Source organism: Trichoderma asperellum, chromosome 1 (genome assembly GCF_020647865.1).
Source record: "Trichoderma asperellum chromosome 1, complete sequence".
Classification (NCBI taxonomy): domain Eukaryota; kingdom Fungi; phylum Ascomycota; class Sordariomycetes; order Hypocreales; family Hypocreaceae; genus Trichoderma; species Trichoderma asperellum.
Genome location: NC_089415.1, coordinates 6568340 through 6590561, shown reverse-complemented (window position 1 = coordinate 6590561; position 22222 = coordinate 6568340). Strand labels below are relative to the sequence as shown.

The window sequence follows — 22222 nt, the reverse complement described above, 5'->3', positions numbered from 1 at the left end:
CAGGGTTCAGTGCTGTTGATTGGAGACTATTTGCCAAGCCAGTGGTCTGAGTAAGATTCAACAAAACAAACTAGTACCTAATCAATATTTCATTAATCTCACCCCCTCCGCTTGTTTGAGTAAAGAGTTCCAACAATAAATATATCGCCGCCCGATAGCATGGGGTTTTCAGAGGCTGCTGACATTCGCAGCGGGGGTGAGTAGCCGGGTTTCCCAGAGTAAGCCAGATTTGGTGGGCTAACTTTATCGAGAGCCAGGCTGCGGAAGGAAGAGAATCCTTGCTATGGGGTACATTCCTTGTCAGTCTGTTGCTTGGGTTCGGAGAGACTGAAAGTCCTAGCGAACAGCTGGAGTGGCGGAGCTGGAACACAGTTAACCAACCTGGCATGAGAACCGATGTTTAGGAAGATGTCCTCTGGATCGGGGACCCATCGGTTATGCAAGTTTAATATCCTTGTTAATTATGAATAAAAAGAGCATTAATTTAAGTTATTAAAGACCTATATTAAATACAGTTAAACCATAAAGTACATATGTATTTTCTAAAAAATGAAAAATCCACAAGTTGAAATAATAATTTTCATTTTTAAATTTTATCATATATTATAACATGCTTGTTTACTAAATAGTAAATATATTTTTAGACTACTGTAGCCAGACGGCGTTTCCTTTTTCGCTGAAGAGCTCAAGGGGGTGTCTCTAGTTACATTTAATCCAGACTCTACAATCAGCTGGACTTTTGATAACCATTACCGAGCCAGGGCAGAACCATATTCGTGTCAGAAAACCATGACCAGAGATATTTTCGGATATTGGCCCGTCTATATCGCTTTCTGATTAAAAACCTCCCACGACCTCGTAGGTGGTATTATGATAAGAAAGAGATGCACAGATTTGTTCTGGGAGTTCTTCTGACGTAGCATATGGACGGGGCATGTACATGCAAGTCAGCTCAAATAAAAAGGAGATCTGATGCAACGATATATATCCCAAGTTTCATCCAGCTGCTCCAATTTTATCTATTCATAATGAAACGGAATGGCATGCCTGAATCTAGATAATTGCCAAATCGGGGAATGTGGAAGCGAATTGCAGGTGCATTTGCTGACTGCTATTCGAGGATGGAACTCGCATTTGTCTAAAACTCCACTACCATAAATTCTCACTCACAAACACCATTGACCTTCTGGATACTGGACAGAAAAGATCAAAGTTTTTGACAGATGAAATAAACAGCGAGAATAGTAGCATCAGACTTTCTTTAACACGACACAGAATTTCCTGTTTAGGATACTCCGTTGATTCTCGTAGAACGCAGGGCGTGCTCGTATGGCCGCTCATGACCCCCACCTCGTATAACGGCTGCGGCCTCACTTCATCCAGCTCTCCATGAGCTTTTTATACGACTCACGCCGATTCATACAAGTAAATTCATCAAAAGAAGAAGAAGAAGAAACAACAACTCCATCATGGCTGTAGAAAACACCGACCAAGTCCACCAAGACGCCACCCTCGTCTACAACTACCACCGCATGAACATGCCCCTCCACCCCGCCGACGCCATCTTCTGCCTCTGCAGCCTTGACACGCGCATCGCCGCCCACGCGGCGCAGCTCTACCTGGACGGCCTGGCACCGTATATCATCTACTCTGGCGATTCAGGCGCCCTGACAAAGGGCCTCTTCAACGAGCCCGAGGCCGTGGTCTTCGCCGCCATTGCCCGCGAGATGGGCGTCCCCGAAGACAAGATCATTGTGGAGCCTCGTGCCAAGAACACGGGCGAGAATGTGCGCTTTACGTATGCCCTCTTGATGGAAAGGGGGCTGGATTTCAAGAATTTGGTGCTGGTGCAGAAACCGTACATGGAGAGGAGGACGTATGCCACGTTTAGGAAGCAGTGGCCGGATGAGACGACGCTCTTTACGGTTTCGTCTCCGAAGCTGAGCTTTGATGAGTACCCTGATGCGAGCAATACGAGGGAACTCGTAACGAGCATCATGGTTGGGGATCTGGTTCGAATTCGTGAGTATCCTGCGCGGGGATTTCAGATTGAGCAGGAGATTCCGGAGGAGGTTTGGGAGGCTGGGCAGAGACTTGTGAAGGCGGGTTTTGATAAGCATCTGCCATGAAGCATTTAGATTGGTGAACATAAAGCTATCTATAAAGTATATAAGAGCAATTCTTCACAGAAGGGATCACTTGGGCTTTAATATTAGATGAAATGGTATCAACGGAATTGACTGGATGAGCTGGCCTCATACGACCCTCTTGTTGTCGTCTTCACTCCTTCTCTAGGTCTTCTACTGCTTTTTCTGACGCCGTCTTCAAGAATCCTCGGAAACTCTCCAAGGCCACCTCATCATGTCCCTCCAACCATCGTGCTTCGACCGAAACGTGGTCCCTAGCTACTCGGACGGCGACTTTGAAGCCAAACTGGCAAACCTGCTCCTCGGGCGATAGTTTCTCTTTACTCCCTCCACCGTCCGCCTTCTCGCCCAACTGCATCTCCGCTTCTCTCTTCTTCTGTCGTCGCCAAGGTCGGCTCCACACCTTGTCCACAGCTCTTCCAACGCCTTCGAGCTTCTCTTTGTTCCAATTCCAGGATATAAGCTCCAGCGCCGCAATGGCATTGCTCAAGTTCTCTGCAAAGCCGCCGATATTTCCTCTCAGGGGCATCCTAAACGCGGTGGTCTCCGCCATAGCCGGCAAGATATTCTTCGACAGCGCAGCTTTCGTTCCTCTCGCGACGCTCTGCGCTGGCCGTAAAGGTTGAAAGCTCCACGCAATCGCCCATCGCCTCGTCTTGTTGCCCTGGGTGAACTCTGTGACGGCATAGTTGTCTATTTTGTGCTCCCACAGCTTATCGATAATCTTTGTGAGACTAGACAGAAATCCGACCATGGCGGTATACCACTGGATGCGCCCCCGGAGGACGAGTGACTCTTCAAAGATGCGGCTGATGAAGCCAACTTCCCCGCCTTCGGTTACCATTTCTACCTCGGCGCCGGTGCAGGCGGTAAACGGCGGGCGTGACTTTCCTGCTGCACTACCTAACATGGCTTCTACAGATTCATAGAAGGGAGGATTTGTCATTGTGAAGTCGATGGATTCCATCTTGAGATCATCGAGCGGAATGAGCGCATCGTCGGGTTTTCGGCCGATAACCCGAACCCGACTTTCGAGGTCGTTGATCTTGACATTTTTTTTTGCGCATTCCAAGCTTTTTGCATCGATATCTGTTCACAGTTTTAATACAACATGCAACCGAATCTAGGGATGAATTCGAGTCAGGCAAACTCACCAGTTGCAATAAATGACCATTCGCGCTGCGCACATCCAAGCAACGGGTAGATGCAGCTCGCACCCGTGCCGATGTCTAATCCAACCGCTTTCCGGCCAGGCTCATCATATGATGTTGTATCTAGCAAATCCTTGAGCCATAGGATATAATTATGTCTGTTCGTAACCTTTTCACTCATCTCCGTTAGAGCGTTCTCACACATTGACGCTCAAAGAAGGCTCGTCTAACTTACCGGAGGGCACAATCGATCCTCTGGTAACTCAATGTGAAGGTCAAAATCGACCTTGAGTAGCGTTTTGGTCAGCTGCATGACGGCTTTAGGGTCGCTGAAGTTGAGGTCACGTCCACGACCTTTGATGCTGATCTTCACGTTAGCATCGGCATTATTACAAAACAATGGAGCACCATGAGACGCGAAGACGAACAAAGCTGCAAATTCCGGATCATTGAGCGCCATCGCTCGAAAGTCAGGGGCCTTTGTGTACAAGTTGCGGAAATAGGCATCTTTGGGTCCTCTGGCTAGATCTTTGTGAGATCCAGCCCTGGCTCCCGCGTGAGGGCGCTGCTGAACTCGATCCGAAGCATTCTCAGCCATTTTCGTTGATGGGGGAAAGATAAAACTGGCATTCAGCTAGAATTTACTGTCTCAATTGTGGTGTAAATAAGTAAATTATGATAAAGTATCTATTAGTTTGAAGTATAGTAAAGTAGTATTGAAGTTGCAAAGGCTGAAACATATTAAAACAGCAGCCCAAAGCTGAGCTGCGAGTTGTGCAAAAGCTTCGTTACAATCATGCACCTTTAGTAGGATATGTTCGTCATCATCGATTCTCAAACTCAAAGTCCATTCGCGCATTCCAGAGTCGCCCATTAATCGAAAAGCGGCAAACTCTACTTTTTACCATAAAAGCACTCTCCACCTCCAGCCTTCTAGAACTTTGAGGTCCTTCTCATCGACCTCTTGGCTGGTGTACTCGAGCCGCTGGGACAATTTCTTGAGGCGCTTCTGCACTGTCTTGGCCACCCGCAATGTGACTTCGTTCTGGAACACGTACATGACCGAAAAGACAAAGAAGGCGATGCTGGCGAGGCGGTGATGGCCCAGGACGGAATCCTTGATGCGCTGGAGAAGGCCCTTTGATTTGCGGAATGCGTACTCGGTGTTGTTGGACGAAGCCAGCGACTCGTGATCCGAGCCTCGGCGAAACAGCTTGCGCACAATCGGGATAAAAGTCGCCCTGTTTGGTGTAAGCTTTAATCAAGCCCGCAAAAGGAGAGGGTATGTATGAAAATCAGCGGCGACTTACAGAAACCCTCCAAACAGCCATCGTCGCCACCGGTGATTCTTCGCATTCTTGACCATCCGTCGGACCTCGTTCTGAAGCGTCCGCACCTCACCTATCAAGATGCCTGTCTGGCTGCGGATTTGCCACTCTAGATCAACCTGCGATGCGTAGTCGTAACCGCGCCGCTGGCTCTGGAGGTACATGAGGTGTCTAAGGTTGCGCTGGCAGCTGGACTTGACATCTTTCATATCGAGCTGAGGGATCACGGGATTGTACGGAGATTGGAGCTGCTGCATCGGCGACTGGAGTTGCTGCATCGGCCTCTGGGCCGGGTACTCATACGGCCTCGGGTGGAAGTCAGTGGCCTTGGGATAATCGTTGGGCTTGGAGTAGTCGCTGGGCTTTGGAGGAAAGTCGCCGGCCTGGGGGAAGTCGGCGCCGCGCGGAATCGATGTCGTTCGAGGCATGTCGTCCATGCTCACCGAGCGGTCGGGCAGCTGCTGGTCCATCGCCGGCCGCAGAGGCAGCGCCGGTATTGAAGATGGCGGCGGCGCAGTTGAGGTGGGAAAGGCTCTATTGGGACTGGGTGAATCAATCGGCTGCGGAGACAGCGCCTTCAACGGCGGCGCATGCGGATCCATATCTGCACCTTCTATGTCACGCGAAAACGGGATGAGATGAGAGGTATCACGGCTTGGAAGGATTTGGGAGACTCGTTGACGGTGCTTGGGGGCCTTGTGAGCGCTGCCAAATTGGAGGTGGCTGGTAAGCTTCACATAAAGGACCTGCGCGTTTGCATCATTTATCCCACAGCCCGGCTGGCAGCAAGAAGCTGAAGGCGGTTAAAAGTGGGGGATTGGCCTCATGCTGCATATTGCGCCGTCGATATGCAATGCATCGAAGCTATCGAAGCAGCTGGTGAGGAATAACAGGGATCTTCGTATGCGTATAGACGGAGTATGACCCAGAATGGCACACAGCTCTGCTTTAGTGGCGGAGAGGGGTTTGATCGACAGAGTCTCCCAAGATTGGTTGACGTCTGTAGCTTGCGATGCTATGTTGCTCCTTGAATCTATACATGGGTCTTCTTTCTCCCCCAAGCTTTCGACATACTTTTCAGATTTCTCGTTCATTCCATTCCATCATACAAGACCTAGATAAATGAATATGAATACCCAAACAAGACCCATTGCTCTAACATGGCCCACATATGGGTGCTTCACCGACATCTTGTAATTCGTCTCCTTTACTTTTCCCAAGGCTCTCCTTATGGTCCGTGCAGGAGGTCATAAAAGTCTGCCCCTTAACATTACATTTTACCATCATCATTGGCATCCAAGCCCATAAGGTGTTCAGATACCTTTTGAAGCACCTTGGGCATAGCCATGATAGCTAGGAGACTAGCGTCAATACTAATCACCGCCTAGCAATCAGAAGTGCGCAGTAGCACGTAGCACAGCCTAGCGATGGGAGGCCTACGATGACATGTTTTTTTTTTTTTTTAATTAATATAGGGAAAAAAAGAAAGAAAGAAAGAAAGAATACTACACGAGGATAGTATGCTTTATGTGTTGAACGTATGGGCGGATTATCTCTGTAGAGAAAAGGAGAGCGATTACAACAATCTACATGTATGTAGCTCTAGCTAGAAATAGTCTTTCCCGAAATGGGTATCCATCTTCGTTTGGCATCCGTATATTAAACGTCATCTTTGGACACATATATGGCGTATGAGCATTTCTATAATCAGTTCTAGCTCAAGCAGCATAATAGACCACTCAACACCATTGCAGCATATCAGTTTTCAAGGATAAATGAGAGTGCCTGTGTTTGATCAAAAATACGAATCCTTGTTCTCAGCTCGGCCAGATGCGGGACTTGCCCCGCTTGACGACGAGCGATCACAACTAGTTCTCGGCCTACCGTAGTGCTGGATACATCAGCCACTTTAGCCGAGTTTAAAGGAATACATCTCAAGTCTCACAGCAAGGCTGCCGCCTGTCAAAGTCATGACTGCTATAGTATAGTGGGTATATGCGGCATGCTATCTCGTCTTGAGTTTAGGACACGTAACAACTGATACTTTGGGCAGTAGTAGTAGAGTCATAAATGGTAGATACGTAACCTGTGTAGTCTGAGCATACATGCATGTATGCGTGTAACTAACATACAATTTAGCACAGGCACCAGCCCCGCGTTTGCCTGAAGCTGCAGCCTATCGGTGCCTGGGCCTATTGGCGTTGATCTATTGGCTTGCCAGTGAAAACACATTATATATCGTCCACGAAGGATTTCTTGGCGAGGCTTCTGCTTGCAGATAAAAGGGCCTAACGTCCTACTTTCAATTGCGCTTCATCAGTTTTGTTCATATAGGAAAACAACCATCATCACAATAATCGCATTGCAATTGACGTTTCAGTTGGAAAATTCTAGCTGCTAGATTGCTCATTTCAAGACTCTGCTCATCAAATAGCCCCAAATCGACTCCCATTTGGCTGCGAGTCAAAATTTAACAATGGCAATCTCGACTACCTTTAGCGAAGAGGATTCTATCCACAAGGTTGAGTATCTAGCCAGCGATATCAATACTTCTTCGGTGACTCTCTTTCCCTCCAGAGCTCAAGTACGCCGAGAGATCAAGGCTGTTCAGCTCAAGGTAAACCCCATAATTCATAGCCTTCACCAGAATCTCAATTAACTAACAAATTTATAGCATGGCACAAACCAGATAACAATTGTTGGACTCAGTCAAACGCTTGACCCAGACTCAATCAGAGTTGAGAGCAATGGCAGTGCCACTGTCACCAACTTAGAAGTCGAAGAGGTACCCAACCGTCAACTATTCGACGAAGTGTACCCTCAAATTGAATCGGAATCTGAATCTGAATCGGACGACAATGAAGAGTCCGATGACGAAGTGAAACCAGAAAGCTCTCATTTAACAGCCGCCCAGCATGCGCTCTATCAACTCAAGGATAAACTGGACATGGCCCGCGATGGCGTCTGCAATGCGGAGAGGCGGCTCGAGATTTTGGAAGACATTAGCAAACTCGGCAACCGCAAGGCCCCCGATTTTATCCAAATTACCCTCGACCACTACAAGGAGCAGCGCGCAAAGGCCTGTCAAGACATGGTTGAAAACAGAAAGCTGGTAACAGAACTCACCAAGGACGTTGCAAAGGCCGAAAAGAAGGTCAATAAGCTACAGAGTGAAGAAGATAAGAAGAACGAAAAGAAGAACAAGGCCAAAGCCAAGGCTAAGAAAGAGAAGGAAAAGAAGAAGGCACTGAAAGACAGAGTCAAGGGCGAAGCCAGACGAGAAAGAGCGCGTCTGCGTAGAGAACAGGAGAGATTCTGGCCCCTCAAAGTCTACAGCGTGTGCATCACGTTGGAGGTTGCGGCCTTTACACCTGCGTCTTCACGCCGAGGCTCTACGGCTAGCGATATTGACATCTCAGTGGTTTCAGCTGCCGACGTTCATGATGACGTTGAAAAGACTGCTTCTGTTGAGAGCGACTTGGTCTTTTCGTATGTCACTTCATCGGCCTATTGGGTGCCAAACTACGACCTTCAGCTCTCGACGACCAATGCATCTGCATCACTATTCTTTGATGCCATGCTCACCAACCAAACCAGCGAGACGTGGAAGAACTGCAAAATCACGCTCTCCACCTCTCAGGCGACCTTCTCTGCGCTTGATGACAAGATTCCCACTCTCCAGCCGTGGCGCATCGGCATCACCTCTGGATACGTCGGTCGCCGTGATGACGACAGAATCACCTGGAGCAGGGAAGAAATGGTAGCTACGCATCGGGCTAAGAATCAGGCCAAGAATCAGGCCGTTATGCTGCAAGCTGAAAATTCCGCCTTCAACAGCACAAAAATGAAGACAAAGAAGATAACCAGCAATATTGCAAACTCTTTCCAACAATCAGCCTTTGCTAGCTATGCTGTTCCTCCTCCTCCTCCAACGGCGCCAGTAGTAACTCAACGAGCTTCATCTCTCTTTGGAGGCCAAAGCACAGGTTTTGGCAACACTTCTGGTGCAGCAGTGACAAGCGGAGGTTTATTCGGTTCCGTCACGCCTGCAGCACCAGCTGGAGGTCAGTTCGGTAGTCGCGCAGCCGAGAGGGAAGCAATCGTCGAACCAGAATCCGTCCAAGAGGCAGAGGTTGAGAAGCCTTCCAACGATGAAGACGCCATCTATGATGCCTCCCTCATGGAAGAGACGGGCCTTACAACCACCTATGACCTTCCCGGTCTCAAGACCCTCGCTCCCAAATACAACGGCTCCAAGCAGCGCGTGGCCCGCATCCCCTTCTCCAACGTCGTCTTCAGCCACACCGTTGTTGCCAAGTACAAGGCTGTAGCGTATCTCAACGCCAAGCTGAAGAACAGCAGCAAAGTCGCTCTCCTCAAGGGCAACGCGAGCCTCACCCTCGACGGCACCTTCATGGGCAAGACATCGCTGCCTCGCTGCAGCTCCGGAGAGTCCTTCAACCTCAGCCTCGGCATCGACCCTGCCATCAAGGTCACGTATGCCAAGCCCGAGGTGCACCGCACATCATCCGGCCTGTTCAGCAAGGAAGACAGCGCCGTGTACATACGCACGATAACGCTTCACAACACGCGTGCCGTGGGAGGCCGGGCTGTCGACTTGCTCGTGCAGGATCAGGTGCCCGTCTCGGAGGATGAGCGGCTGCGCGTGGAACTCTTGTACCCGCGTGGATTGGTCGTTGACAATCACAACGGGGTTGTTACTGGCGCGGCTGACAAGGAGGGCCAGAGCAAGGACGACGGTAATTGGGGTAAGGCTATTGCGAAGCTCAAGAAGGAGGGCCGGCTGAGCTGGGATGTGAGCTTGAATGCCGGAAAGGCGGCTAAGCTTACGCTGGAGTATTCTGTTTCTATGCCTGGTGGACATTCTGCCTATGAGGTTATGTGAGGGATTGAGGATGTTTCTTAGCTTGGTTATGTATATTAGGGATGGCAAATTCTGTAGTGGCAGTGTCTTTGACGAAGCTGGCCTATCTAAGATTGTTTATGAGCGGGTTGGGCATTATATGCGCATAAGACGACTGTTGTAAAAAAAAAAAAAAAAGAAAGAAAAAAAAAATTAATAGGGAAATTAATAGCTATAAGCACACAATTAGATTATTACTCACATCATTTTATTAGTTTTCTATTCATTCTACTCATTCTGTTCTACTTTAGTACATTTAGATAGATATACCGTCTTATTTGAGTAGCATCATCAATTCAGCTTTATGGTATACGCATCCTCACCATCCTTTATACGTATTGCCGTCCAGGCTCTGGACTCTAAGTGTCTTATGCATACACAAGACCCTTCCCAGTTCTAGGCTTCAAATAGCTACTTCATGTGAAGCACGCTTGTCAACCCAAGGACCTTCGCCGATTTCGGGATGATTCATCGCGTATTTACAAGTAAGCTTAAACCCTGCGGGTTAGGGCCTATCGACGCTGGGCGCGGAGGCTGCAGTGTTGCTACCGCTGCTGCCAAAAAGGTGCCCGTCACCGGCACATCTATCATGCATAAAAAGAGCTGAATCTGGCTTTAGTTAGATAGGCGAAACTCTTCTCAATGCTTTGGGGAGTAGTGCTAGACAGCTAATCCATGCATAGACTGCTGCGTTGCGTTGCAGCGCTTCGTGCTTTGTACTTTGCATACAAATGCTACCTGACGGATCATCTCACCTCCAGGTGGAGAGTGCCGAGCGCCGGAATAAATTAAAAAACCACGTGATTGTCATTTCCCCGGAGCCGGGCAGCTCCAAATTTCGTCCCCATCGTCTGCCGAGAGTAAGCCCTTTTGGCTCGCCTCGGATTTTTCATCACATTCTTTTCTCCCCGTAGCACCAATAATTTGTCTCCACCTCGGGCCTTGGTCAGATGCCGCTAGCCGTTGAGCGAGGAGAGCATCGGCCGTTCCGTCGGGTCGTGCCAGAAGCAGAAGCAGAAGCGGCAGAAGTCGACGTTACTGCTCTAGAGACAGGAGATGCATCTAGACAATGCTCTTAATAGCGGTCGACGGCGTGTATTAACCGCCACGACAATATCGTCAATGCTAGCTCAACTTCTCGGTTCGCAACACGTGGTCCCGGAGCGAGTGGCATCAGTCGCGCGGCAGCTTAAAATGGCTCAACTGGCTTTGTCCCCGTCGGGGGATGGAGGCTGCATTCTATCTTAGGTCGTACAGTACCTATTCTGACCACTCTGCAGAGCCTAGTGACATTGCGAAAGACTCCATCGAAAAAAAGGGGGCTTTGGTCATTTCACGCAAGGTAGCACACCGGTAGGGACCGGAAGATGCGGAGCTTACCTAGGAGACGCGCTTGCGAACGTCTGGATCTCAGATCTGCCAGCCGCTGATAGCGGGCTCGACACGTCGCGGCCCGAATCGCGCGCTGCCATGCTCTTTCTCGCAGCATTTTTCTGGGCTTTACTCCGTATTTCGAGAATGCGAGAAGAACGAGAAGAGATGATACTGGTTCGTCTCTACGCAGCGTCACAGTTGCAATGGCGATCAGACGAGGGACGTCTGAAGGGCACATGTCAACAGCATGCCAACCATTACTTGCGTGGTACGATCCCCCGGTCATCTCCTCAAGAATGATCTGACGTGGTGCGAGGATCGAATGGGCTCGCGAGTGTATAGGCACTTGGCTAGGTAATCTAAAATACAGAGGTGAAATTAAATGACTTTGCTGGCTGCATGATGCTAACCACAAACTGCAGCGGGGAGACCAAGCGCCGCTGGTGAAATTTGACTTGCCTCGCAATGACTCTCCTCGATACGACGGTATCCGCCACAGAGCTGCGAGTGGTCGCGGGAAAAAGCATAACAAACAAGATACAGTAAAAATTAATAATGCATACAAGGTCGTCTGGAGCGCAAGCGGCCAGGCCTTTGGGGGTCCAGTCAGCCAGCAGCACGAACTTCCATCGGTGAGGACTAGCATGTAACAATGGCGGTACGGAGTAGAGTAGCATCATCTAGGGACTCCACGAACAGCCACGAGCTCGGCGTCATTGGATGCGTTAGCGCCCAGACAAATATGGGAACGGAACTCTTGTTCATGAATCAAAGACGCCGAATCATCGCCATGCACGTTGGTCGAAGGCGGGACTCAAACACGGACTAGAAATTGGACAAATATCGGAGTATACGGAGGGCCCACCGCGCGCGTCGTAGGATTCATTTTTTTCGGATTTTACTTGCACTGTCGAACTGCACCTATGTAACCTTGCCTTGGGATTCGCAGGGCAGACAGGGGCAGACCTGGCCAACCCCAGAGAGCCGGAACATCTTGTCTGATGCGGACGGAGATACAGTGAGCGCGCAGTGGGCAAAGCCGACGCCGATTTGCGTGCATACAGTATATACATACAACTGCGGCCAACCACAACCAAAACGCAGCGCAGCGATCGGCGGTTTTGCGCCTCTCTCCAGGCCATCCATGTGCAGCAGATCTGTTGGCGCTGCACGTTGGTATTTCTTGCCTCTACGGAATGGTTTGAGGAGAGCCACGCGGGGGGCGTTGATCAGCGGCCCTGCGTCGCATGCCTAGGCTGCTCTCCCCGATGACTGCGGGACTGACGATGCCTCTGGCGCCTATCTGGCTACAGTGCTCGTTAGGGACGCCAAGGGTGATTCACCTTCACTGGCAACATCCGTCCGGCTGCGGACACGATCTGAATAATGAGGGCCCACCCCACCGACCGTGCGACTCTGCCTCTTGCGCCCGCTCTCTGGCTGGCCGCCTCCTTTTCCATCCGCGGCCAGTGAGAATGCCAGAAGCTATAAACTTTGATCATCCTGCTTGGTCTCTATTTTGCTGTACTCGTACAGATATACGGATATACGGATACGGCCTCCAAAGGCGAGGACAGAGCAAAGCCCAAGTTATTTCTTGGTTTCCGTGCCGGACGCCTCAATCTGGCTGAGAGGCCGGGTCGGCAGGGCCACTACAGTCATCCACCTGCACATTCCGTACTAGCCGGCACAGGCCGTGCTCCGAGCACACTTGGACCTCCGCAGAGAGAGTGGATTGGGCGTTTAGATTGGCTGTGCACAGCTCTGCTTCTGGATACCATTCAGTTGCTTGCATTAGACCAAGCGAGATACTCCGTAGCCGATTGTGCGTGTACGTACAGTAGCCGCAGGATGAGGCTCTCGAAGGAGGACAGCATCGGCCCCACAAGGTGCCGCTGCTGGCTTCTTCCTTCATCCAAAGCGTTAAAAAATGCGCCATTGATGTGTGCCGCCCGCCGAAGCTGCGCTGCCGGCGCTGAGGAAACCATTGAAGCTACACGAAATCCAAATACCTACTAAGGTTTCTAGGTACTCAGTTACCTCCCGTCGATAATGTCTTTTAAGAGTGTTAGCACAAAGATACCACTACTGTTGCCGTGGCACTGAGACCGCGTGCGTACATGATCGAACGTGTAATGTCGCAAAATCACCAGATCTAGCGTTGCAATTTCAGCAGACAGCCGCCTGTGTCGACCACTTCGCTTGGGGTAAGTCGGACGATGGAGCTCTCTCGGTTCCGGCGCGGCTGTACGGAGTGCTACCTTGGGCACCACGCGCCGCGTCAGTCAGCCCATCATCTCAGTGCGAGAAAAAAAAAAGGGATTGGCCGCTTTCTCAGCAGCAGCCCTTCGTGATAGGCTGTGCCCCGGATCCAAGTGGGCTCCCGCCTTGGCCTGGTTTTGGGAGGGGAAGGCAGCCGGCGGTTGCGAAATGAAGTGCTCTGGATGGCCGTCAGAGAGATGGGGTGGGAAAGGGGGGCGAAAGCCTCGCCTCTCACTCGCAGGCTTTGATGCGGCGCATGCCGCCGGACGCGAGCGGATGCCGCAGCCAGTTCGCTCGTTGACTTTGGGGCCAATCCAACTGGCTGCTGTTAGGCTGGCGGGCTTGGCACTCATCTGCCATCGGCTCCAAGCCTCCAGCCAGGTGCCCCGAGGCCCTCACTGACCTACAGAGGTACACAGGCATCTCGAGAAGATCAATGGTTCAGGAGACTCGTTGCGGCGACGTGCGGCGTCGTGCAGACAAGCAGTATATGTAATTCATAGATACAAGCGAGATACACGCAGGATACACGCAGGATACAAGTGGCCAACTAGCCGCGTTGCTTGCCACCAGCCGGCTCTGACGACTATCGCCCCGGAATACGGACATGCTCGACTTTAGCAGCGCTAGTTTGGAGTAGAGCCAAGTACACTGGCTGTATCGGGAGACCGCCTCCACGGCAGGTAAACCCCCGATCTGGTCGGCCCTGTCCAAGGCTGCGTCATAGTGGGATGGGGTGCATGCCTGGTTGAGTTGCTGCTAATTCCCAGGCGCTTCGACGGTGCTTGTACTCTCGTACTTGACACAGGTGACAGCAGCAGCGGGCAGTTGCCTTTTCCCACACCTCCAAAAAAAGAGCGCAGCGCAGGTCATGTCTGTGGGGCCAACGCCGAGAGGGAACCAGGTCGTCGTGAAAGGAGAGCGACGGGAGGCCACATTCCGGGCGAGCCTTTGACGCACCGTATGATGAGCACTCACATCTAGATTCTACTCGAGCTCGCATGCTTTGGGGCCCTCTTGCTGTCAAGCAAACCTTCTCAACAAAGTGGCCCGCTGCTCTTCTCCCTTATTTACTACCTAGAGATACGCGTAGGTGCCTTAGTAGCTGAGGGTACCAGCAGGTTCCGTCGGTCGGGACTCGCACTACTCGCAGGTGCAGTTGTCCACTTCTGGACGCGTCCACTGAAGGCTCACTGAAAAAACTCGGCTGTCCAGCTCCCTGTGGGTGGGGCCGGACAAGGCCTCAAGCCGATCCGCCCGTGGGGCTTCCCACGCTGTGGCCGGGACACACACTTTGCGCTCTGGCGACACCCCCCGCCTTTCATCCCCCAAAGACGCTCGCGCCCGTCTCCTGTTCCATCTCTTCCTCCTTCACCCGTCGCCAGACTCACCTCTTCCTCTTGCAAATCCCCTTTGCTCCAACCCGCCATCCGCCTCCGTCACCGCCGGCTTCTGCGTCTCCTTCTGCCATCGCCGCTCTGCTTGTTTCTCTGCTCGCCCCAGGAGCTGCAGCGAGACTGCTCGAGTCGATTGCGCGTGCACCGCCCTCGTCCCGGGCCTACGGTGTCGCGACCTCCGGCCATTTTCTCTCCTCCCGTCACCATCACGACGCAGAACCCGCCGCCGAACGCAGCGGAGTAACGAGCGCCTGCGACGAATCACGCGCCTTTTCCCACTATCCTCCTCTCTCTCTTTTTTTTCTCCCTTTCTGGTCCCCTCTAATTTCCCTGCCACACTTGTCGCCTCGCCCACAATGTCCTCCGGCGTGGTGCGATCCACTGCCCTCAGAGCCGGCGGCGCCTGTGTGCGCTGCCGCAAGGGCAAGACCAAGTGCGTGTACGAGAACGGCCGCGCGCCCTGCAAGAACTGCGCAAAAGGCATGCACGAATGCTATCTGCCTTCGGAGAGCATGGCCCATCACCACGGCCAGAGCCCAGCTCGCCATACCGCAGCGCATCGCCCAGCGCGCGACGCTTTGCCGGCGTCCGGGCCCGGTGCCTCTGACGCCAGACAGCCCGTTGTGGGCTCAGGCGGAGCCAGACACGTACAGGCCACCTCCGAAAAGTGAGTGCTTTTGTTTCCTTACTCGCGCCCACCCCCTCCCTCTTTTTTTCTTGCTGCGCCATTGTGTGTGTTTGCCGCCATCCTCAGCAACATCGTCCACTTGGGCTCTTTTTTTATATTTTTTTTATTGAATTAATTCATTTCCGTTGTTGCCTTGCTTGTCTGACTGCTACGTGTGTTTGCAGCCATGCAGGTCTCGGGAGCATCCCTCTGAACCTCTACATCCCTTTTGGACACAGAGGCGCAACGTCCCTGCTCTTTCCTCGGTACAGCTACCACCCTCCCCCGATTCTCGTTCCCCGAATGGCCCGGCCTCCCTTCTAGCTCGTGCACGCGCTGCTGCAACTGCGCCGAGCCATGCTGCTGCCATCTGCATGTTTCCCATCCATTCCCCCACCAGCCCATTTCCATTTGGGATGCCAGACGGCCCGTTTTTTTTTTTTTTTAATATGCTTTATTCCCTATTCTCTTTTCCTTTTTTTTTTTTTTTTTTTTTTTTTTTTTTTGCCGCCGCCGCCTTATGCGCCCCTGCGGCAGTTGTAGCCGCTGCGTGGCTGCTGAAGCCGCCGGAACCCGAGCGTAATTCGCTAACCCGAACCTACTCCAGGCTTACACCGGAACTCGTCGCCGAGTGCGAGCGTGTCGTGTCGAAGACATTCCCTGCCTGCGTGGCCTTTCACAAGCCGACGTTTATGCAACAGCTGAAAAATGCTTCGCTTGAATCCAGTCTCGTCTACGGTCTGTTGACTTGTGCTGCTCGGTGAGTTTTTCTTGTTCTACTTTTTTTTTTTTTTTGCTGCTGGCATGGTTTGGTCTGGTATGCCGCCTCAATCACCGAGGCTACATGTTTCAGCCGCTTTCGCCGAGCTCTGGTGGATCATTGGCCCCGATCAGACCCCGTGCGCAAGGCCAGACAGCCTTGTCTTGAGTGGCCTGGTCTCGAGGAACGCGCACCGGGATTGGGTATTGGGAATTGTGTCTTCCAATTGGATCTTCTTCGCATCCTTTGCCAAGTAATTTAGTTGCTGATTGATGCCTCTGCAGGAGCTCTCCGACCCTCATCCGTCGCTATGGCGGCACTCCTACCGGTGCTGCGGATACTTTTGCAGGCAAGGCCATGTCCCTGATTAACGCCAACTTGGACCAGCCCAACCTCGCCGACATCCAAGCCCTCTGCCTGGTCATCATTCACGAATGGGGCAGTCGAAATGCCGTTCGCGCCTACGTCTACCTCGGCCAAGCCACGCGGCTCTTGCAGATGTACCGGATCCTCAATAGCCACCACACATCTGACACCGCCGACCAGTTCCTCCGTGATGAGTCTTTCCGTCGCACGCTGTGGCTGACTTACATCCTCGACTGCATTCTCACCTCTACGCCCGGCCGGTATCCCGCCCTGACCATTCAAGACACTACTGACGTGGCCCTGCCCTGCTCGGACATCAACTTCGCATTTGGCAATGCCGTATACGTCAAGACTCTTCCGCAGCAGCTCGGCTTTCTCAACGGTGCTCACGAGTCACCCAACCGCCACCTGCCCAATGGCGAGATTGGCGAATTTGGCCACATTGTTATGGCCGCCACCATCTGGCGAGACGTTGTTGGCATGCTTGGCGTTGCGAGCTTTCGCGAAGAAGATTGCACAGACCTCATTGTTAGGATTGAAAGACTGCGAGGCAGCCTCCCCATGCAGTTTGTTGATAAGCCGGGCCAAATCAACCTCCATATGACGATGGGATCTGGCTATACTTTCGCCATGCTTCACTGTCTCATCCACTGCGCCATCATCTTCGTCCACCGTCGGCGTCTTTTGGAAGATACCACGTCCCCCTCGTTTAACCTAGAGACATATCGCCACACGCCTCGATGCCACGAGATTGTGGACCGCCTCTTCAGCTCGTGCCATGGCACCTTAGCTCTCCTTGCAGCGGTCGAGGCCGGCGCAGAGAAGGATCATGCAATTTGCTTGCCCATCTTCATGCTCTTCTCCGCATTCACTGCTAGTGCAACTATTGCTTTCCTCTCCCTCAAGGGGCTGACACCCCCCAACGCCGTCGAGACGGCAGCGCACATTGTCAAGGACGGTTTGCGATTTATGCACGATGGCAATGAGAACTGGCCTCTGATGAACAGCTGGCTCAGGCACCTGACTGTCATGCAACGTGTCCTCCACAATGATGCCGCTGCCGCCATGATGGCGTCTAGACACGGCTCTCACCCTCACCTTGCCCCGGTGCCGGGTATCAAGGATGAAATGTCATCAAATGGTGATACAAATCAAGATGCTATGGAGTATGACCAGCAATCCGCCGCTGGAGCTATTCCTGGCCAGCAGCATGGCTCTGCGCCTCGCTCAGTATCTGGCTCTGCTCGTGGAGACAGCGAGCCTCCTATTTCCCTTCCCAGGCGACCCGGCGTTACGACCATTAACGGGGGATCTAACAACATCTCCACCTCGGGCACCGCATCGCCTCCATCTGGCGGTGCTCCGCAAGCGAACATGCAGGTTCACGATGTCAAGCAACCGAGTCCCGAGATGATGACCAACGGTATGGTTTCGGTCCAAGACGGCCAGGCTACGAGCCAGGACATGACTGCGCCTGAGCTATGTGAAGCGTTTGAGCGCCAGCTTTTGGATCTCGATGACCTCGCTGCCTTTATGGGTGGCGGAGTTTGACTCGAATCCATCCATGACGATGCATCACAATTGGCTATTACGGACGGGGCCATGATGCTTATGACTCTTTCCGGATACGCAGCGACATAACATAGACTGGGCGGCCAAACTTCCGGACTTTCTCTTATTCTTTCTTTCTTTAGCAAGAGCGCATAAGATGGGATTTGCAAGACAAAGAAGGCTTATTATACGAAACTGCGGCATCGCTGAGACGCATACTAATGACGTGAAACGGAAGACTGAATTATTACAGACTTGACATTAATAATGGGCAGAGGGAAACTTGTACGTGTTAGGCTTATTGCTCTTTTCTTTTTCTTTTCTTTTTTTTATCCTCTTTTTGGTTTTCCGATACCCCGAGGAAGGACGGAGGGGGAGCAAAGGGGCGTTGAGGGCTTTGTAGTGATAGGGATTAAAGGCCACTTGAGTAAAATCAAATCGTCGATAGCTTTAGTCGAGTCGGACTGAAGGAGAGATTCTGCAGTACGAGTAATGAAACATCTCCAAATAATATGCTTAGCTTGCAACCTTTGCATGGTGAGATGGGCATGACTCGAAGTGATACGGGTGGCGCGTATTGCTTCGGAAATTGAACGGGAACCTAAGCAGTTGCATTGCCAACCACAACAATCTGTACTGAAACGAATTGATGACAACTGAAAATTAAGTAATTGTCTATGATCTTTCTTCTATCAGTATCTTTGATTACACAAGAAGATGATATATAGCCTCCGAATCGTCCCGACTGCCCCTTTTCCTTTCTCCGCAGTCGTCGTCACGAAGTTGTCCATCCACCCTCGTACCTTAACTTGGCATGTTGGAGAAAGCAAGGCAAATAGGTACAGTGATATCCACGTATACAGAAGGGAATGAGATTTTGGGGTTCGCTTTTGTGGGGGAATTGTGATGTGGAGTAAAGCTGGGGGAGACAAGACGGCAGTTTGTATGTATGGGTGGAGAAAATTTGGAGGCGCCAGCTTTTTTAGTGCAGAAGGGACACAACGGAAAGCGGCCGAGCTGGGCTTTTTTTTTGGAGAAGAGAGAAAAAAATGGTTCTATTGTTTTAAGTTGGTGAAAGGGCGTTGCGATTCTTTATCGTCTGTGTGTTACTGGATACCAATACTAGTTCCATAGATAGTGTGCGGAGTAAGGTAGTCTATTAGACTAATGGAGAATTACGGATAGGCATGTATGAGAAATCAAGTTGGGGTAAAAGATGCCATGCTTTGACGTGCGGAGATACAGTAGTTTCCATATATTGCAGCGATGTTACAGGGGATACGATAAAAAGTCGGATCTGAGATTTAGAGATGATGATTGAGGGTTTTATTTTTTGTGCGGAGGAGGAGGGGGGGCGTGGCATGTTTTGACATTTGACGGCTGGAGTCTGGGGAAAAAAATGGGCAATTGGAGGGTTTTTGTTGTTGGTTGAAAAGGGTGAGAATAGACAAGACTATTGAAAAGTCGGGGTGGCACTGGATCTTGCTCGGGCCATTGAATGTCATGGAGCTGACAGATGGTTTTGCGTGTAGCTGAATGGTTAGTGTTCCACGTAGAGGTAGCAGTAGGATCAGGATCCCCCAAATTGTCGATATTGATGCTGGAGGGATGGGTGTGCTGCTACTACTGCTACACCATGTACTAGCCGCCTTCTCGCGTGGTGAGAGTTGCATTTTCATGTGCATCTCTGCGAGATTTTTTGGGGGGGAGGGTTCGGTCGAAGCCGGTTGGTCTGTCAATTTGATGGGAAAGGCTGCCAGAGGTGACTAGATTTTCAGCTTGTTTTTAAAAGCATTCATTGGAAAGAATGTATTACGGGTCTTCCTATTGTTGAGTCTTATGTTGTGAGTCTGTGCTTTTCTTTATTTCTATATATACAAAAAAAAAAAAAAAAAAAAAAAAAAAAAACGAATAGCGATCTGCCCTCGCCGCGGGCTTTGATCAGCTCGAGCTCCAAGCTCTGCGGGCTACGCTATGGGGCATTCACTTTTAGCGACAACTGCATTTTTAGGATCTGGGGATTAGCGAGAAACCGTCGGTAGTATTTTGGAGGTTGGAGAGACTTCTCGGGCTTCCTCCGTCCAATTAGTCAACCTGCTAGCAGTATTTTGGCGTCGCACTTGCATGTATCGGTGAAACGTTGTGGCTTCTTCGATGGCTTCTCCGAAAACTTCTTTTCGTTCAAACTAACTGTGGGCTTATTCTGTTTCTGGTCGGTAGTTTCTTTTATTGGAGGCTCTTTTTTTTTTGGGGGGGGGGGGGGGGGGGGCGGCAGCGTTTTCATCCTTTTATGCGAGATGGCGAGGTGCGATTTCGCTGGGCGCTTAGGAAAGAATAGCCGAGTTTACCGAATTTGCCAGCCTATTAGACGACGGCATTGGCATGCTACTCAAGTAACACCGCTTCTTAGTGAGTTCGTTTAAGGTAGAAAAGAAGAAAATAAGTGCAGAGATTTCGGTGCTTGCTGCTAGCTATGGTAAAGCGTAGATGGGATAAGTGGGATTGCGGTGTCGGATTAGTGAACCGGGGTTATAACACAATTCTTTGGTCTCTCTACAGCCTTTTACCGACTTTTGTGCTCCTATGCATCTTCTCTTCTCTACTTACATATATAAACAACTACATATTATGCGACATGCCGTTTATTTGCAGGTTCTGTTTCGCCTACTCTGTCAACCGCATGCTCGGTAAGAAAGCGTGCTGCCAAACTTGGTCTTGCTCACACTTCAACACAAGAAGCACTAAACCCCCCAAAACCCTGCCCTGTGATGCCTGAATGTAAGCGGGGAAACAAACTCGACACGCCCATTGGCTCGGAGGATCTTCGTTCTCCTTGCCAAGAGCGTCGTGGCGTACAGGCCGGCATTTTTGGTGCCGAGCCCAGGTTCGTCATTCAGTTGTGCTTCTGCGACCAGCTTAGCGCAGTCTAGCTCTGCAGATCCCATGTCCGGAAGAACGAGCTGGATTGGAGTTATATCGGCGGGGAGAAATGTGGAGAAGATTGGATGAGCGGCAGCCCAGAATCTGAGGTCTACCCGTGATGGCCACCTGCGTGTGCTGCATCGCACTGCACTTATGCATGCGCGTACGAGTAAGGACACCCATGAGTGCGCATTGCCCACCATCTGATGAGCTGAAGTGAGTGGTGAGACGGAAATGGCTCAGCTGTTGCGTCTACGACGGATATGGATAGGGTTTCGTTCCTGAGGGCTGCGGCTTGGCTATTGGGCTTGGAAGCCGGCTCTGTTGGTTAGCGGCCTTCGGCAATTGTGCGGAGCACAGAACGTTGCCTACTTTCTTTGTATACACCCAACAGCAAGGAAAAGAAAAGACAAAGACAATTGAGCGGCGGTGTGATGATGTCAAACAGCGGCGAGGCTACTGCTAGGTTTGGCTTGGATCTAAGCGAGAGCTGGCTTGACTCAAGCCTCGAGCCTCAAGCCTCAAGCCTCAAGCCTCAAGCCTCACAACGATGCAATGACGGTCGTTACTTTCCTCATTTGCCGCTTTCGTTGGGTGGGTTTTCTAGCTTCCCAACCTACCAGCCTTTGCACGCAAAAGCTACGAGTCTTGGGACAAGCAAACGCCTCTGTTTTCGTTCCCCAATCCTCGCTACTAAATCTTTTTACCAGTGGAAAGTAAACTATCTGACTCCGTACAGGAGCTTACCATCCTCTAATTCGATGTCTCTTGTTTTTCTTTTTTTTCTCCTTCGGTCTGGCCGCCGAACTTTTCCGAAAACGGAGCCCACCCTTCCCTTCTTCTTCCCTCCGCCGTCTTTTTCCCTGTTGCTTGATGGTTGTTCCACTATGACAGCCTGAGAGCCAGCCAGATTTATTGAAGATGATTTGGGCATGTACAACCATGTGATAAAGGTTTACCCGCCTCCGGCCGCTAATGGCAATAGTGTCTGTCTTGTGTCTGTAGAGCCAGAAGATGCGATGCCCTGACCAGGGCTCAAGTGCCACCGCACAGTACACAGACCTCGCCATCCTCATTGTCGCTCCGCTGCCTCAAGCCATCCATGTAGTACATCGCCGGTGATGGGATGTGGGATGGATCCCACCCCATTAGGCAGCCTGCGTGACTGGACGCCATCCACGGTTGGCTCCAACCCGGGTGGATCAGCCATGCTCGGTGATTTCCCTCCCTTCTGCTTCAACCTTAACTTTTTTTATTTACTGCGGCCGTATTGTCTCGTTGGGAGATACACGCGGCACTTCGCATACGCTGGGGTCTGCCTTGACGGGATCATCTCAGCTAGTGGTGATGCCGATTCCACAACGCAACAAATT

General features: G+C 51.2%; 6 protein-coding genes across 7 annotated transcripts; 3 read left to right on the top strand and 3 right to left on the bottom strand.

Annotated features, from left to right (window-relative positions):
- The first annotated feature begins 1399 nt into the window (after positions 1-1399).
- On the top strand, positions 1400-2260 carry TrAFT101_002082 (uncharacterized protein). Its single transcript, XM_024902415.2, has one exon. It carries the CDS (start codon positions 1470-1472, stop codon positions 2127-2129), a length of 660 nt encoding a protein of 219 aa, XP_024763200.1. The 5' UTR covers positions 1400-1469; the 3' UTR covers positions 2130-2260.
- On the bottom strand, positions 1989-3957 carry TrAFT101_002081 (uncharacterized protein). Its single transcript, XM_066126502.1, has 3 exons — positions 3534-3957; positions 3302-3467; positions 1989-3236 (listed from the first exon to the last, which is right to left on the bottom strand). Exons 1-3 carry the CDS (start codon positions 3894-3896, stop codon positions 2281-2283), a joined length of 1485 nt encoding a protein of 494 aa, XP_065982605.1. The 5' UTR covers positions 3897-3957; the 3' UTR covers positions 1989-2280.
- Positions 3958-4199: 242 nt separating this feature from the next.
- TrAFT101_002080 (uncharacterized protein) lies at positions 4200-5228 on the bottom strand (the record flags this gene model as incomplete). The annotated part of the gene is made up of 2 exons (XM_024907832.2): positions 4200-4539; positions 4609-5228. 2 exons carry the CDS (start codon positions 5226-5228, stop codon positions 4200-4202), a joined length of 960 nt encoding a protein of 319 aa, XP_024763198.1.
- A 1651-nt stretch (positions 5229-6879) lies between these two features.
- Positions 6880-9747, top strand: TrAFT101_002079 (uncharacterized protein). The gene is made up of 2 exons (XM_024899720.2): positions 6880-7243; positions 7301-9747. The coding sequence occupies exons 1-2, from the start codon at positions 7103-7105 to the stop codon at positions 9530-9532; spliced, it is 2373 nt and encodes a 790-aa protein (XP_024763197.1). The 5' UTR covers positions 6880-7102; the 3' UTR covers positions 9533-9747.
- Positions 9748-14288: 4541 nt separating this feature from the next.
- On the top strand, positions 14289-19199 carry TrAFT101_002078 (uncharacterized protein). Of its 2 annotated transcripts, none has more exons than XM_066126500.1 (3): positions 14289-15250; positions 15436-16010; positions 16295-19199. In XM_066126500.1, the coding sequence occupies exons 2-3, from the start codon at positions 15625-15627 to the stop codon at positions 17925-17927; spliced, it is 2019 nt and encodes a 672-aa protein (XP_065982604.1). In that variant the 5' UTR covers positions 14289-15250; positions 15436-15624; the 3' UTR covers positions 17928-19199. The 2 variants fall into 2 exon arrangements, with proteins under 2 accessions (XP_065982604.1, XP_065982603.1); XM_066126501.1 differs by having other exon boundaries at positions 14382-15250; positions 15858-16010; positions 16295-18716.
- On the bottom strand, positions 18052-20872 carry TrAFT101_002077 (uncharacterized protein; the record flags this gene model as incomplete). The annotated part of the gene is made up of 2 exons (XM_066126499.1): positions 18052-18064; positions 20724-20872. The coding sequence occupies 2 exons, from the start codon at positions 20870-20872 to the stop codon at positions 18052-18054; spliced, it is 162 nt and encodes a 53-aa protein (XP_065982602.1).
- Positions 20873-22222: the final 1350 nt, after the last annotated feature.

Excerpts from the sequence above, each read along its gene's own strand:
- TrAFT101_002082 (XM_024902415.2), top strand. The coding sequence starts at position 1,470 with ATGGCTGTAGAAAACACCGACCAAGTCCACCAAGACGCCACCCTCGTC.
- TrAFT101_002081 (XM_066126502.1), bottom strand. The coding sequence starts at position 3,896 with ATGGCTGAGAATGCTTCGGATCGAGTTCAGCAGCGCCCTCACGCGGGA. Across the intron at positions 3,468-3,533 it reads AGGATCGATTGTGCCCTCCG|GTTACGAACAGACATAATTA; the intron begins GTAAGTTAGACG and ends ATGAGTGAAAAG. Across the intron at positions 3,237-3,301 it reads ATGGTCATTTATTGCAACTG|ATATCGATGCAAAAAGCTTG; the intron begins GTGAGTTTGCCT and ends AACTGTGAACAG.
- TrAFT101_002079 (XM_024899720.2), top strand. The coding sequence starts at position 7,103 with ATGGCAATCTCGACTACCTTTAGCGAAGAGGATTCTATCCACAAGGTT. Across the intron at positions 7,244-7,300 it reads TCAAGGCTGTTCAGCTCAAG|CATGGCACAAACCAGATAAC; the intron begins GTAAACCCCATA and ends ACAAATTTATAG.
- TrAFT101_002078 (XM_066126501.1), top strand. The coding sequence starts at position 14,940 with ATGTCCTCCGGCGTGGTGCGATCCACTGCCCTCAGAGCCGGCGGCGCC. Across the intron at positions 15,251-15,857 it reads GTACAGGCCACCTCCGAAAA|GCTTACACCGGAACTCGTCG; the intron begins GTGAGTGCTTTT and ends AACCTACTCCAG. Across the intron at positions 16,011-16,294 it reads CTGTTGACTTGTGCTGCTCG|GAGCTCTCCGACCCTCATCC; the intron begins GTGAGTTTTTCT and ends ATGCCTCTGCAG.